General features: G+C 48.7%; 2 protein-coding genes across 3 annotated transcripts in view; both read right to left on the reverse strand.

The window, feature by feature from the left end:
* LOC111161047 (diacylglycerol O-acyltransferase 2 like 6) overlaps positions 1–175 on the reverse strand; it is a 20,183-nt gene extending 20,008 nt beyond the window's left edge. Inside the window, exon 1 of the mRNA XM_022524507.1 lies at positions 91–175. Within this exon, the coding sequence (XP_022380215.1) occupies positions 91–175 (85 nt within the window). The remainder of the gene's footprint in view (positions 1–90) is intronic.
* A 10,680-nt stretch (positions 176–10,855) lies between these two features.
* LOC111161017 (immunoglobulin binding protein 1) overlaps positions 10,856–12,619 on the reverse strand; it is a 25,168-nt gene continuing 23,404 nt past the window's right edge. The window contains exon 6 of one of the 2 annotated variants that reach the window (XM_022524458.1): positions 10,856–11,293. In XM_022524458.1, the coding sequence (XP_022380166.1) occupies positions 11,145–11,293 (149 nt within the window). In that variant the 3' untranslated portion in view covers positions 10,856–11,144. Of the gene's footprint in view, positions 11,297–12,619 lie in introns of both variants that reach the window. The other variant, XM_022524457.1, reaches the window with a different exon arrangement.

A 12,619-nucleotide genomic window follows, 5' to 3' on the forward strand; every position in this document is an offset into this window, starting at 1 on the left:
GGGGGTGGGGTGGGTGGGTGGCGGGGGAGTGTTCCTGGACTCTTTCTTGGCCTGTTCTCATATGCTCTCCGGCCCCTGGGATTCACTCACCTAAAAACACGTAGACTGGGAGCCACTGCACAACAGACAGGGTTTGGAGGCATTCCTGAAGATCTAGTCTGGAGAGGAAGGCCATGGCAGTGGTGCTCTTCAGTTGTAGCAAGAAGCCCAAACAGAAAGCCAGCACCTCTATAGGTTCTTTGCTCTAGTCTCTTACCACTGAGTCCCTTCAGCTGTTGAAGATTTTAGGCCTGACCTAACCTTTACTCCATTCTTCCCTGTTGTTTAGCCCTGGCTCCACCCAAGCTTCCTACACACACCAGGTTTCAGATCACCCCATCTAATCTCTCTAATATCCCTCTAATATATAGCATTTCTTCATGCGTGCTCCATTGCAATGAGGCAGATATGATCCTGGGGTGCTTCTGGCTGTGTGTGGGGGAATCCCTGATAAATGAGTGAAGGAAGAGAAAATGGTTTAGACCTTGAAGAGGACCCCCAAAAAGCGACCTACTTCCCTGCTTAAGAAAGGAGGCCTGGTGATGATACTTGTTTCTGTTTTTTGGCTCCTCCCATCTTCTGCGGAGACCTACGTGGCCAAGCTGGGCCTTTTTCTGCACGGATATCTAGACTTCTCAGATCCGTCCTGGTGCCTCTCTTCCCAAGGGCTCTGTATCAGCAGCCCGATACCCTATGATAGACAGGGAGAAGCATTACATAGAGAGCAGACCTGGGTTCCGGCCTGCCTCCAGCATGTTATTCCCGTGACATCTTTGCAATTTGTTCCATCTCTCTAGATCTTAGTTCGAGCATTCATTGTTGGAAGGCAGTGTAGTGGTGAGGGGCATGGATTGGAGAGCCGGATAGCCGAGGTTCAGATCTCAGCTCTGCTGCTTACAAGTTGGTGAACTTCTGTGCCTCAGTTTCCCTATCTGTAAAACAGGGATAATAATAGTACCTATTTCACAGGGCTTTTACAAGGATTAGATGATCAAATGAATGTAAAGTGCTTAGCATAGTTCCTGGCATACAGTAGGCACTGTGTGTTTCCTGTTACGATTCGTTTAGTTCCATTAATGTCTATTGACCATATGTTTGAGGCTAAGAGTCTTGCTTCTACACACCGCCTTTACAAAATTAAAGACTGTCCCCAGGCCCCAGCCCTCTGGATTTATTATTTTTTTTTCTGTAACTACCTATTGAGTGACTACTGTTTGCCAGGCACTGCTATAGGTGCTGAAGATTTGGCGGGGAAGAAGATGGACAGGATTTCTGCCTTTATTGAACTTACAGTCCAGTGGAGGAGACAGACATGAAGCAAAAGAAAATCACAGAAATGTCTATGCACGGGGTGCCTGGGTGGCTCAGTCGTTAAGCATCTGCCTTTGGCTCAGGTCATAATCCCGGAATCCCAGGATGGAGCCCTGCATTGGGCTCCCTGCTCAGCGGAAAGCCTGCTTCTCTCTCTCCCTCTCCCAATCCCCCTGCTTGTGTTCCCTCTCTTGCTCTCTCTCTCTCATGCTCTCTCTCTGTCAGATAAATAAAATCTTTTTTTTAAAAAGATTTTATTTATTTATTTTAAACAGAGATTACAAGTAGGCAGAGAGGCAGTCAGAGAGAGGAGGAAGCAGGCTCCCTGCCGAGCAGAGAGCCCGATTTGGGGCTCGATCCCAGGACCCTGGGATCATGACCTGAGCCAAAGGCAGAGGCTTTAACCCACTGAGCCACCCAGGTGCCCCAAATAAATAAAATCTTTAAAAGAAAAAAGAAATGTCTATGCGTTTGAATGTGTGATAAGTGTCTTAAAGTAAAAGGTCAGTATTCTCAGCATTAAGGCCTTGAATACAGAAGGGCTCAAAAAAATCTTTTGAATGTAATCAAACATGTTGCCAGGAAAATCAAATATAAAAGTGGTATCAAGTATCCTGCAAATGCAAGGAGATATTGATTCCTTAGCCTTTTCCAGGGAGATTAGCAGAGTTCTGTCTTCCTCCCTAAACCCCACTGTGGTTCAGAGCTCCCTGATTAGACTGACTAATAAGATGTTTCAGAGTTGGGACACCTGGGTGGCTCAGTTGGTTCTGGGTCTGCCTTCGGCTCAGGTCATGATCCCAGGTCCTGGGATGGAGCCCCGAATTGAGCACCTTGCTCAGCACAGAACCTGTTCTTCCCACTGCCTGCCGGTCCCACTGCTTGTGCTCACTCTCTCTGCTTCTGACAAATAAATAAATAAAATCTCAAAAAAGATTAAGATGTTTCTGAATTAATTAGGGAACTTTCTTGGTATGCAGCAGGGGTGTGCTTTCATTCCCCAATGACCCCAGATGGGCCACCTAACGTGTCACCCCATTTGTCCACTTCCTCTTGCTTTTCTTCCCCTAGCTACCTGGGGTTCTCAAGCTGCTTATTGGGGCTACTTGGCCACATACAAGGTGAGATGTATTGGAGCACGTCTGCTCAGCATTTTCACGAGAGGAGGGAGAGAGGTGAGACAGGTCTAGGTCTTTTGGGGGAAATACAGATGTGGAGGGTTGGAGTCTCCAGCATGGACAAGATCCATAATGTTGAGAGCTCCAAGTCCCCTGATAGATCAGCTCTCTACCCTCCTTCACTTTCAGATGGGTAAATGGCAGAGGCCTAGAAAGGACTCAAGGTCACACAGGCACCAGTGGCAGGGTAAGGAAAGACCAGTTTCCATTTCTGTCTCCTTGATGTCCAGCTCAGAGCCTCAGGTACAGAGTAAATACTGAAATAAATGCTTGTGGACCAAATGGAGGCGATCTGGTCTCTTGGTTCCTCAAGCAAAATAGACAGGCAAGGCTGGGCTGAACCCCTGACTGGCCACCCTCTTCCCCGCAAAGAGGAGAGCGTGCTTCCAAGTTGGCGTTTTCTGCAGCCACGTGAACAAGTGTCATAGAGATACCAGAGAATGTAGAAAAGGCAGGAAGAAGCGAAGTAGGTCAGCAGGCAAACTCTGAACAGGCAGCACTCAGGATTTCCCAGTTACCATTTCTCCAGCCAACCAGCAAACGCCTAGCTTTCTTAGAGGAAGCGGTACTAAGAGAAAGGTGGCCGAGAGGCACAAAGGTCTGCCAATTTCTTTCATAAAACATTTCAGGCTGATGGGACTCTAACCATCAAGAAACTCACAGTCCAGGGTGTGAGGTAGATGTAATCACTTATACCTGTGAGGTCCTGTGAGGTGCACAGAAGAGAGGAGCCCCCACCAGCCCGAGGAGATCAGGGAGGGCTTTCTGGAAGGGGGATGCCGCGGTGAGGGGAGATGGACCAGGCACAAACGGCACAATGGGCTTTCCAGGAAAGACTGCCACTAGTTTATCAAACCAAAACGAGTGGGGAGCTGGGATAGGCCGGCAAGCTAAGGAGTTTCTAAGGGGCAACAGAAGAACAAAGGAAAGGAGAAAAATGGAAGGCAAAGAAGATCGAGGGGACCGGGAAACTCAGAAGAGAGGGTGGAAGTGAGGGAAGCCCAGAGACGGATGCAGCCCCGGGATTCTTCTTCCTGGACGTGAAGCCCCCCACTCAGCCCTCAGAAAGACTCGCTTCCAGAAAGGTTTGGATAGCGGAGGTTGTGCCATCATGCATCATTTTCTGATCTTTCTCCTTCTGCCGTACTCTTATTGGGCTAGGTATTGCGATTTCAGTTCAATTGAAAGTATTTATGGAGAACTCACTTAATGCCAGGCACCAGATGAGATAACACAGAAGGTACATACATCGTCCTTCAGTCACCACATTTTTTTAAAGATTTTATTTATTTATTTGACAGACAGAGATCACAGGTAGGCAGAGAGGCAGGCAGAGAGGAGGAAGCAGGCTCCCTGCTGAGCAGAGAGCCCAATGTGGGGCTCGATCCCAAGACCCTGAGATCATGACCTGAGCCGAAGGCAGAGGCTTAACCCTCTGAGCCACCCAGGTGCCCCAGTCACCACATTTTTTATTGATGTCCTGCTATAAGCCTGGTATTGTTCTAAAGGTTGACAACTGTGTGTGTGTGTGTGTGTGTGTGTGTGTGTGTGTGTGTCTGTGGGTGTGCGTGTTTGTGTGTGTCTGTGATGGGGCGGGGTGCAGGCGGAGAGAGAAAGAAGTGCACACAGCATCAACACAGGGATCAGGGCCATCAGAGAATTACAAAGAAGACAGAGGGGGTGGCTAGTAGCTTCGTGACCTTGGACAAGATACTTCTGTGAGTTTCGGTTTCCTCATCTGGAAAAAGGGACTAATCCTATTTACTCACTGCAAGGATTAGTGGTAGTGTTCGCCAAGCCCCCTGGGCAGTCAGTGTCTGACCCCCAGGAGCTGCTTGATAGGACGTGGGCTATTCAATGCTAAAACAGGGACGGTTGGTCCCCTCCTTCAGGTGACTGCCACTGTCTCCTAGACTTCAGCAAGCTGTTCCTCGCACATCCCCCTTCCTTTCTGGTCTCCACGCTGCTGCTAGCAGATTGCCGTCAAACACAACTCTTTGCATCTGCCCTGTTTCAAACCCTCTGAAGTCTCCTGTGGTTCCTGGGAGCGAGTTCGAACCCCAGAGCCTGGCTTCCAGAGCCCTTTCTACACTGGTTTCTGCCTTCTTTGAGAGTCCCATTTCCCATTACTTTATATCCCAGTAGACGCAGCCTCCTTCCCCTAATAGGAAGTGCCCCTTCTTCTTCTGGGCCTTGGCCCCCGGTTATCTCTGACCGGCCTGCCTAATTTTTACCCTCGATCTCTCTACCCAGCTCTCCCCTCTCGGTTCCTAAGGTACATGATGCCTACTTTGGGGAGGGCGCATATCAGGAGTGACTTCGGAATGGTAGACACCACCTCAGCACCCAGTTTCTTTCTTTTCTTTTCTTTTCTTTTTTTTTTTTTTTTAAAGATTTTATTTATTTGAAGGTGAGGGAGAAAGCAAGAGGGAGAAGCCAAATGACTCCCCACTGAGCAGGGAGCCCAACGCGGAGTTCGGTTCTGGGACCCTGAAATCATGACCAGAAGACAGACACTTAACCAACTGAGCCACCCAGGCGCCCCTACACTCCTTTTCTACTGCAAGGCTTGGTAAGCTTTTGGTATATTTATTTTGAATAGTCAGTATATTCATGTGATTTAAAATTCAAAACGGACTATAAGGAATTCAGTGAAAACTCTCCTTCCCACTCCAGGCCTCTAAGCACCCCCACAATTTTCTCCTTCTAGGGATCTTTCATGTGCACACAGAAAATAAGGTAATTTGCTTTGTTAAATGCATACAGGAACAAACAGGGAAAACCTGGAACCGATACGAATGTTCACAATCTGGAGCGAAGTAAGCTCTTATATAGCAACAGTATAGAAAAATCTGCCGCCATTGAAGGTCATTAAAATTAGGGGCGCTTGGGTGGCGCAGTTGGGTAAGCGAGCATCTGACTCTTGGTTTTGGCTGGGGCCCGGGTTGTGGTCTTCGGGATCCTGGGATCCAGACCCCAGGCCCCTTGCTCAGTGCCCAGCTGATGGGAGATTCTCTCTCTCCCTCTTGGCCCCTCTCCGCCCCCAGCCGTACACCCACCCCACCCCACCGCTCACTCTCTCTCAAATAAATACATGAAATCTTTTTAAAATGTCATTAAAATTATTGTAAGGCAGACTCTGCAGTATAAGATATGCTACGCTGTAAAAGCAGACCTCTCCATTGAATGCCCTTGGTAAAAATGTGATCTCTTCAGTGACAGGATGAAAGGATGCCTGAGAGAGAATTGATTGCTGCTTTAAGGTGAAGAGATTCTGTCTTTTATGTAAAGCTGTTTGAATATGAAAAGGGAGAGGCTGGATTGTTGTGAATCTGCTTGATGAAGGAGTGTGATTCATGATGGGACTCATTCACTCAGTAATTCATTCCACAAACACTGAATGCTTGCTTTGTCAAGAGGAAAGAGCCAGAAACAATGTGGAGCTTCTCTGGATAAGCACTAAGCGGTCTCTGGGGACCTAAGCAGCTCTGAGGGAGTGAGAGGGATGGGGAGTGCGATGAGTTCATTTCAAGGCTGTTGAATTTGAGTTATGTTCGCTCCTCAAGAGGAGCTGTGTAGTGGATGGTAGGGTCTAGGTCTGGGAGCTGAGCAGAAAGGTCAAGGACCAGCGCTAGCCACTGGGGAAGCAGGGAGGTGGGTGGAGCTCATCCAGGGAGGAGGCGGACAGGTAAGGAGAAGACAGGTTACATAAAGCTGGTGAGAGCTCATTCTGAAAATCTCTCAATGTCTCTGAGCCAGGGCCAAGGGTACCGGGATAGTGGAGGTGGCATTGGCTGCTCAGTGTGCAAAGGGCTCAGAGCCCAGGCAGAAAACATTCCTCCCAGCACTTGGCCTCCAAACCTCCTGTGTTCAAGGTCTGGGTCTGGTTTTAGTTGTCTAGGAAGGTCTTGGAACTACGGGGGCTTCGACTGGCTTAAAAATATGTAGGGGTCCCCAAGCAAGAGGCTGGGGTAGAGGTTTAGAAGATTAAAGATCTGGGGCGCCTGGAGGTTTAGAAGATTAAAGATCTGGGGCGCCTGGGTGCCTCAGTCAGTGAAGCGTCCAACTCTTGATATCATATCAGGTCATGATCTTGGGGTCTTGAGATCAAGCCCCGTGTTGGGCTCCATGCTGAACCTGGAGCCCACTGGAGATGCTCTCTCCTTCTCCTTCTGCCTCTCGCCCCCTCTCAAATAAATAAATCTTTAAACTGAAAAAAGGAAAAAAAAACAGATTAATGATCAGCTAGGACTGGAAGGGGACAGCAGGTGGGCCTGGCATTGGGAGCAGAAGTGTTGCCATGTGCAGGTTGAGGGATGTGGGGGCCTCGGGAAGAGGAGGTTTCTGAGTGGGGGTTTCCCCCTAGAGAGTAGGTCTTTGATGTGCCCCATGAGGGCCTGTTGGGCAAAACTGATGGAATTGTTGCCCAAAACTTAGAGAGGGGTTGATGGTACACCTGCGTGGCTCAGTGGGTTAAGTGTCTGTCTTCGGTACAGGTTGTGATCCCAGGGTCCTGTGATCGAGTCCCACGTCAGGCTCCCTGCATAGCGGGGAGCCTGCTTCTCTGCCCCTCTGCCTACTTGTGCTCTGTGTGTGTGTGTGTGTGTGTGTGTGTGTCTCAAATAAATAAATAAATAAATAAAATCTTTAAAAAGAGAAATGCTCTGTTAAAACAACAACAACAACAACTTAAAAGAAGGGGGGGGGAGGTTATTCCCAGAGCAGCATGCCACCAAGGTGTTGCTGCCCACCTTCCTAGGTCTCCCGTGCTTTGTGCTTGCTTTGTGCTTCCCAGGGAGGCGTTTCGGTGAACTGGAGGGTGTGTGGCCTTTGGAGTCCCATTGACCTGGAACCCAGGCCTAGATGTACCACTGAAGGCTGAGTGATCTTTGGGAAATCACTTCTTTGAGCCTCAATTTCCTCATTTCTAAATCGGGGTGTTCATAATATCTTCTTTGGGCTGTAGCTGTGAGCATTAGAAAGAATGTACATCTTCTCGTACATAGCATAGCCGCCATTATTTCTATTCGCGATGCCACATAGGAACAGGCTAGCCTCAGGGATTGCGGAGTTGGACTCTCTTCCAGGGATTTGTTGCCGGTTGGGACAAGGAGCTGAAATCTAAGACTTTGCTCACCATCCTATCACGTACATTTGGCAAAAGGCGCCCTGCGAGCAGATAACTGTGAAAACCGGTTCTCCATTTCCACTGTGCATAACCATTCTCCCCCTTTGCTGGCCATTTCAGCACATAAAGAAAAGCATTTCACAAACCTTCTTGCCGGTGGTGATATATGGACAATAGATTGAGAAACCATTAGAGAGGCAAGGGTTAGAAGACAATTGTGAAACGCTGGATTAAAAAAAAAAAAACAACACAAAAAACACTTCCCCTCCTCTGTCCCCACCTCCCTTACCAGCAGCCTGGGGTTCTTATTGCTCACTCTTGTGCCATGTTTTATAACCATTCAAAGCCTGTTCACACATTTGGTTTCATCTGCGCCCCCCTTAGGCCTGTGAGGTAAGTAGGGCAGAGGCTGCCTGCGTCAGGAAGGGGCAAAGGGAATGACAGAGATAAGATTAGAACCCACATCTCCTGGTCATGGCATACGAGTGAGCTGTGCCAGGTTAAGCCGCGCTTTCCACGAATGCTTTAAAAACAAACAGTGAGGAAACGATGCGCAGGCGTCAGCAGGCGTCGGGGAGCTGTTTGGGCGCGGAGAACAATGGGAACAAATACCATCTTGCCCTAGAGCATCCCACAGAGTTGGGTGGCTGTGTGTCTTGTGTGTGAGAGGGAAGCTGGAGGTTTGGAGGAAGCAGGGGAAGACTGTGGAGCTGGGGCGGGGTGCATACAGAGAGGTGGATTTAGTTCCAAAAGTCTCCCCCTGTGCGGGTTGTTTGAAAGGAGAGGAGTGACCTGGGTGACCAGGTTGGCCTGGGGTCACTCTGCTCCAGAGCCGGGCTCAGGACTCTTGACACCAACCTCTTGGGCTTGCGATCGGCTCATTGAGTCCCCTGCCCCTGTCTTTCTCACAAGGACCTCCGGAGGAACAGGAGTGGAAGGGACAGACCGGGGCAGATCGGGCCTGAAAAGACAGTGCTCAGCATTCACCTTCTGAGACTCGATGTGGCCTCCACGGAAGCGCTATTGAGGGCAAACGTTTTTGGCGACACTGATGGGTTTGACCCCTTGGCTTACAAGCTGTGTGGCTGAGCCACTTTTTCCCCCTCCCCGAGCCCGCTTCCTTCTTCGTAAAGTGATAAGATCTCATCTCCGGTGTGACAGGTGGTTAGGATGAAATAAGCAGCATTTGTGAAGAAAAGTGTTCGGTAGACTAAGAAGCAATATTATGATCTGGGGCACTCACCTCCGGGAGTCCGCCAAACCCAGCTCTCTCTAGGACCCAGAGAGACCCAGCCGCGGTGGGAGTAGAGAAGGTGGTTCTTTTTTCGGGCTGACTGTGCCTTGGAGGAAAATGGAGGAAGATGGGCTTGCTCACCGCCTCTGTCTTCCTATCCCCCAGCCGAAGGGGGAGATGGCGGGGGAGCTGGCATAACCTTTTCTGTGGTGAGTCAGCCAAGAAGGAATTTCTAGAGCCCCGATGATGTATAAGTGGTGGTTCGGTTTGGGAGTTTTAAAGCTGCTCCCTCCCTCTTCAGCAGCTTTGAGACACACAAGAGCACGCAGGGAAGCGAATGGAAAATGGACCAAAGCCCAGCTTACTAGTGTGAACTTGAGGAAATCAGCTTCCCGGGGCCTGTTTTCTGTGAAGTGGGGACGGTGCTGCCTGTTTTTGCAGGGTCATTGCACCTGTCCCTTTCATTGCCCTTCCTCGAGGAGCAGGTCCGAGAAATCCTACCGCCCAAGGTCACACAGCTTGCAATTTGTAGAAGCCAGGATTCAAACCCACCTCCTCTGGATTACCTCTTAGGTATCAGAATGTGTGAGGGGGCTTTATGGAGCTGGATTTTCTGGAAGGCCCATCTGTAAATAGATTCGGACCAAAGGGGCAACCCCAACCTGGCCCATTTTGAGAATGAACTCAGGATGGAGTATCAAGGGCAGGAAATAGGCCATCCCTACAGGAAACCTGGCAGTAATTGGAAGAGAGCTAAAAATGAACGTTTGCTTCCCAAATCCTTGGGGGAACTTGATCTGTGCTCTAACAGTTTCGGGAGCTTTATGTTTCGAGGGTAAGGGGAGTCCCTTATTAAACAGTGTACTACGAATAGAGGACTGGTGGTCTTATGTCCTCTCTCACTAAACTCGACCTCCTCTTACTCATCGCCTGACAGCCCTCCACTCTACCACCCCCTAAACAAGAGGGACTTGAGTCTCCTGTTCAAACCTAAGCTAGACTGCAGAGGCCAGAATAGGAAGGCTGAGTCATCTTCCTCTTAAAATCTAAGGGGCACCTGGGTGGCTCAGCTGGTTGGGCATCTGCCTTTGGCTCAGGTCATATCTTGGGGTCCTGGGATCAAGCCCTGCAACAGGGAGTCTGCTTGTCCCTCTCCCACTGCCCCTCCCCCCTGCTTGGGCGCTCTCTCTTGAATAAAATCATAAAACAATAACCAAAACCTAAATGTGCCTAAGCCACATGGAACAAAAGCACGTTTTCTACACAGATCACATTTCAACACATGGCTGCTTTTTTAGCGTATCAACCCAAGAGCTGAGGACTTGTACCACAGGAAGTAGGTACTCTTCCATGTCCACTGTGCCCTCCTCCTCTCTCCACACCCAGTTACGGGCGCGGCTGCAAGCCCCTTATCAACCAGCAAACCACCATGTCCCATCTCCCACCGTAGACTGTGTTGGGTATAGGCACGGTACGGGCAAGCAGGGCCAGGATGGTCCTCTGACAGCCCACCTGGGAGCTGGGCTACAGCCGGAGCTGCTCTTCACCCTAAGGGTTATGGCCAATAGTTCAGCAACAGTCAAGGTCCCGGCCCCCGCTGCACACACAAGGACAATGTTATCCATTTCTCTCCTTTCTCCCGGCTGAAGCCCTCTAGTTAGAGAGGACTTCTGTTCGTGTTGTGGTTCATTCATTTACGGCTCGAATTCCTGAAAAAAGTGCTGTGTGGCAGGGGAAGTTCTGGCTTTCACACATGTTATAAAGCAGAGTGTTGGGTCCTTGTACTCATTCCTAAGGCAGGAAGGAGGAAGCAAGCGCCGGCTCCTCTGGGCAGCTCTGATGCTGGAAAATTCACTGCCCACACCAAAGGGAGATGCTCAGGCTCTCTCCATAAGCTCCAGAGGGCCACAGCTGACCCCCCCTCCAAAAAAAAAAAACACCTGATACCCAAATTTCTGCACAGGCTCATGTAACATAGGGAACTTTTATTATTACTATTTTTAATGGAATTCATACAGCTATTGATTATACAGAGCCACTTTGCAGTACCTTTTTCTTTCCACTTCAGAAACTGAATACACCATGATGAGGAGGAGAATGCTGAAACAAGATTGCTGGCTCATCACCTAGGGTACAGATACACACTTAATTGTTTGACACTTTATTTTGCCTTTGTTGTACACAGCTGAAGCAGGAGCCCGGGGAGGGGAAGATGTGACCCCTGGAGTCCCATCTTGGTCTTGTTGTGGGAGGGCTAACCCATGTTCTGTCGGTTGCCATAGCCCCTAGGATGGGTGTCCTTCCAGTCATCCCACTCCCGAGCTCTGTGGAGAGCTTGTTCATCCTCCTCATCCTCCTCCTTTTGTTCCTGATCTTCCTGTTGCTGAGTACTTCTTTCGAGCTCTGCTGCAGTGGAAAAAACAAGAAAGCAGGGGTGAGAAACTGAGGAAACGTCAGGGGCCTCGGCTCCACTCTGAACGCAGCAGCATAAAATGAGAACAAGGAAGGCAGCTGCCCGCCTACTCTGGGGCCAGCGGAGTCGTGAAGAATACTTAGATTATTTAATACATGACCTGTTAAATAATAGTTAAGAAACGATGCTCTGAGTGATCTTCACAAGAAGGCCAAAACATAAAAGTTGAATTCGCAGAATGAATTCTATTTTGGGAACGATCTCTTGCCAAAAAAGGCCAAATAGCGCTGCCCCCTCCTGCCCCCCACATACACACACGACAAAACAAACCAATGGCCCAACAGAACCCCAGCAAGCCAAAAAGACTCAAGTAAAAAATATTCAATGATTTAACGATTTGTGGTATGTCAGGAAGGAGGGACTGAGGGTGACTTTCCTCCTCCATCCAGTTCCTTTATTACAGCTGTATTTTCTGAGCATGTGTGCATTTGTGTGTATGTGTGTGTGTCAAACTGTAAATCACCGGGCAGTTGAACCTACTAGAAAAGAGTATCTGTGCTCTTTGACACTTTGTTTGGAACAGGGTCTGAAGTCCAAATGGCACTTGCTGTGCAGCATACACCCCAAAAGAAATTAAACCAACTGCCACCCCCCTCGTTTGCATTAATTTTGTTTTCCCGTTGTGACATAAAGGAGCATTTCCTGGCTACCCTGAGTTTGCCCATGAGAAAGAGTCTCATTACTATGATAAAAAATGAAACACATGGGGATCTGATCCCTTCTCACAGCTTACAAGCTTTGTGTTCCAAAACAAACAAACAAGCAAACAAACAAAAACAATTCTTATTGTAAAATAAAAGATACTGGAAACCACACAAAAATATACAGAATATAATTTTTTAAGTTTTTTTAAAAAAGATTTTATTTATTTATTTGAGAAGATCACAAGCAGGCAGAGAGGCAGGCAGAGAGAGAGGGGGAAGCAGGCTCCCCGCTAAGCAGAGAGCCCAACATGGGGCTCGATCCCAGTACCCTGGGACCATGACCTGAGGAGCTGAAGGCAGAGGCTTTAACCCACTGAGTCACCCAGGCACCCCTGCACCAACTTTTATAGTAGTAACTTCCTGCTGAAGTTTATTACAGCTTTATGACCCAAGTGTGTGTCCCTAGTAGTAACTTCCTGCTGAAGTTTATTACAGCTTTATGACCCAAGTGTGTGTTCCTAGATGCCAGCGATGTCCGTTTGTACCTTTTTTTTTTTTAAAGATTTTATTTATTTATTTGACAGACAGAGATCACAAGTAGGCAGAGAGGCA

The sequence above is a fragment of the Enhydra lutris genome, unplaced genomic scaffold (genome assembly GCF_002288905.1).
Source record: "Enhydra lutris kenyoni isolate GAN:26980312 unplaced genomic scaffold, ASM228890v2 scaffoldscaffold81, whole genome shotgun sequence".
Lineage (NCBI taxonomy): Eukaryota > Metazoa > Chordata > Mammalia > Carnivora > Mustelidae > Enhydra > Enhydra lutris.